General features: G+C 38.1%; 1 protein-coding gene across 1 annotated transcript; it reads right to left on the bottom strand.

Annotated features, from left to right (window-relative positions):
* Positions 1–221: 221 nt before the first annotated feature.
* mterf3 (mitochondrial transcription termination factor 3) lies at positions 222–2,897 on the bottom strand. The gene is made up of 7 exons (XM_066675346.1): positions 2,395–2,897; positions 2,088–2,240; positions 1,823–2,012; positions 1,552–1,699; positions 1,281–1,352; positions 993–1,154; positions 222–470 (listed from the first exon to the last, which is right to left on the bottom strand). The coding sequence occupies exons 1-7, from the start codon at positions 2,714–2,716 to the stop codon at positions 276–278; spliced, it is 1,242 nt and encodes a 413-aa protein (XP_066531443.1). The 5' UTR covers positions 2,717–2,897; the 3' UTR covers positions 222–275.
* Positions 2,898–3,198: the final 301 nt, after the last annotated feature.

Genomic DNA, 3,198 nt, shown 5'->3' with positions numbered 1-3,198 from the left:
AGTCCATGTTCATATATGGACACAATTTATAGAAAGCAAATCAAAAAGATAGACCTAGCTGAAGTAAACAAACTGGCCAATAATTATTGTTCCTTATTTTCTTATGCCTGTATATTCTGAACTGTGGTGCTTTGCAGATGAGATCTGATGGAATAAATATAACAAAAGTGATTTCACATTGTTATGTTTATTATAACTATAATATATTATAGTTTCTTCTGAACATTTGTGAAAATAAGTTTAATTCCAGAAATATCTCTGTATCACCAGGTTCACTACAATGTTTTCTGAAATTGTTCAAAATCTTCAAGAGAAGTTAAAGCCACTTCAGAGCAGAATATCTCATCAGGTAGAACCACCATCCTTTCCAGAGGGATGTAGCTGGGATGAGCTGGATCATAGTGAGCTCGGCCCAAGTACTCAAGGAACAAGTGTCGCTCTTTTATGCGGAGAAACTTGGCATTCAGGACCTGATGAAAGCAAAAGATATTATTATATGTAGATATGTCCATGCCACAAGTTAATGCTAAATAAAACAGAGGTCCAAAATCTTATAATATCCTTTCAATGTTATCAGAAAGTGCATATCAAAGGAAAACAATTTTCTAAATACACAGATCACACACAAAATAAATGTCCAGCTTAGAAACTCCACTTATCATATAGGTGCCTTTAGGGCCTCCATACATATATTATTTGATGTGGTGGGGCAGTGACTTGTGGTTTAACTGCAATTTTGAGGAATAGGGTGCTAGAAAAGCAGAATTAATATGCAGAATAAAGATGGACTACAGTTGATAATTGCAGAACCTTAAAGTCCACCTAGAATATGGTAAATATATTGGTTGATATATGACTGGTTTTTGTAAATCTCAAAGGAAAGTCCATATTATTTTTTGGGACTTATTAATACTAATGTTTCTATTGTTTTTAAAACTAACTCCCTGCTGTGTGTCATATTTTTGTGGAGAGGTGGTACAGTAATAACATACCTGTGGGAAGTTTGTAATAAGGGAATGAGGAACACCCATTGTATTATGGATGAAGTCAAACACCTGTGTCATTTTCCTCTTACTAGCTGTTAGGACTTTTGGAACCCTGGTAACGATGTGCTGGATTTCATTTCTTCGAAAGCCAAACTCTAATTCACACACCTGGATGAAAAGCGTGTTTTTGTTTGTTAACTATTAAGGCTGGCTAGACAGCTAAATAAACAACTGGAAAGTACAAAATTTAGTTCCTTACAGCAACACACATTATATATAAACGATGCCCTTTACCTTCAGATTTTCCTTTACTGGCTCTAAACTGCCACACAGTAATCTCGGCAGACGAGTAATAACGTCACGTGTCTGAAAGCGCATAAAGACACATTATCAACATTTCAATATACGTAGAATATACTAGATATCAGGTTTGTATAAATACATTTTTTTCTTCTGACTCCAAAGGAATTTAAGGAATCACACATTTATAATATTTTCTTCCTAGAATATATGAGCATTTATCTAACCTACAAAAATGAATCATATCTACAAAGTTAATTCTCACCTTTTGAGCACTGAGGCCTAACTGCTCCTGAAAAAATCCCAAGCGGTTGTCCAACCTCTTTATGCTGAAGTTGAGCAGATTCGGTGCTTTGCTCACCATGGCAGCAACTGATGCTGAACTGAACTTTTTTGACTTCAGATATGAGACCCTTTAAAATCAGAATTACAAGCCAGACACCCTTCTGAGAAACATTCTACCAAATAGAAATAACATAAGATGAAAAGTTACCGCTAGTTTAAAGCATCTTTACATGAATGCAATTTTTACTGACCTGGCCTGAAGATTTTCTACGGTCTCTGTAAATATAAAGGGGTTTTTGGTAATTAGTGGCCCTAGCTGGGAGTCTTCAATCCCCAGGTCTTTAAGGAAAAAGAGTCGTGGTGACACATCAGTTTGGAAGTCCAGTCTCAAAAGCATGGAGCCCACGTTTGGCCTCTGTTCCAGTTTCGACAGATCAACGCCTGAAAAGAGGACAAGTCCACGTTCATGTATGAAGAAACTCACAATTTAAAAGAAAGTAAATCAAAAGAACAGACCTAGCTGAACCAAAGTTCTTAATGTTTCTGACTGGTCAACGTAGTCCCTCAGGGTAACTGTGGCAGGTGGCAGGTCAGAAGGCACAGTGATCTGAAGGGCATCCTCCTCACTGATCTCCTTAAATGGAGACGGACATGGAAGTTCATTCAAATCTGTACAACACACAATGATATTAGAGCAAAACACCACCACTGAATCTGGGCAGCATTTTTGCATGAATCTAACGCTAACAATAAATAAAGATTAGAATTTTAAAAGCAAAGAATGTAGATAAAAATGAAATGTAACGTAATTAAGAACACATACCACAGGAGGCCGGAGCCTCAGGGAAAACCACTGGTGTGCTGTGTGGTTTATGCAGGTGGGGGAGCTCAGCCGGTCTTTCTGAGGTAACTACATCACTGCTGTGTTTCTGAAACAGTGTGGACACATTATGCTGCTCTCCGTGGTTCCGGACACCGTTCCAACTCCATCTCTCTCTGTGTTTCGAGGAGAGGAGTCTGCGAATAGGAGACACAAACCTGAGGCTAGAGGATGTATTCAGTGTGGACAGGAACCTGAACTCAGCTACAGCTCGCGGAGGTAAAACTGAGCGCAGAACACACACACAGCGCTGACACACAAACATAACTAATGACTACTTCTTCACACAGCACAGACGACTGAATTCTGTCTAATACTTCCACTAACGTATTCCTAGTTTCTGCTCATAGAGTATATTATAAACTCCAGCTTTCTCAGTGTGCCTAACCACGCAGCACTCAGTGTTTTGCTCTACGCCTTTGCTCATATTACAGACCAATGTGTAATACACATCGCCCTCTAACGGACTGGTGGGCACTTGCATTACCTCTATATTCAAAATACATTGCTCAAAAAAATAAACAGAACACTAAAATAACACATCCTAGATCTCAATGAATGGAGTATTCCAGTTGAAAATCTTTATTCATTACATAGTGGAATGCGTTGAGAACAAAATAACATAAAAATGTTCAATGTGAATCAAAATTATTATCCCACGGAGGTCTGGATTTGGAATCATACTAGAGTGACCAGACGTCCTCTTTTACCCGGACATGTCCTCTTTTTTAGACTTAAAAAAAATGT

This window comes from Hoplias malabaricus, chromosome 6, assembly GCF_029633855.1.
Source record: "Hoplias malabaricus isolate fHopMal1 chromosome 6, fHopMal1.hap1, whole genome shotgun sequence".
In the NCBI taxonomy this organism is placed as follows: Eukaryota; Metazoa; Chordata; class Actinopteri; order Characiformes; family Erythrinidae; genus Hoplias; species Hoplias malabaricus.
This window is presented reverse-complemented; position numbering and strand designations above follow the sequence as displayed.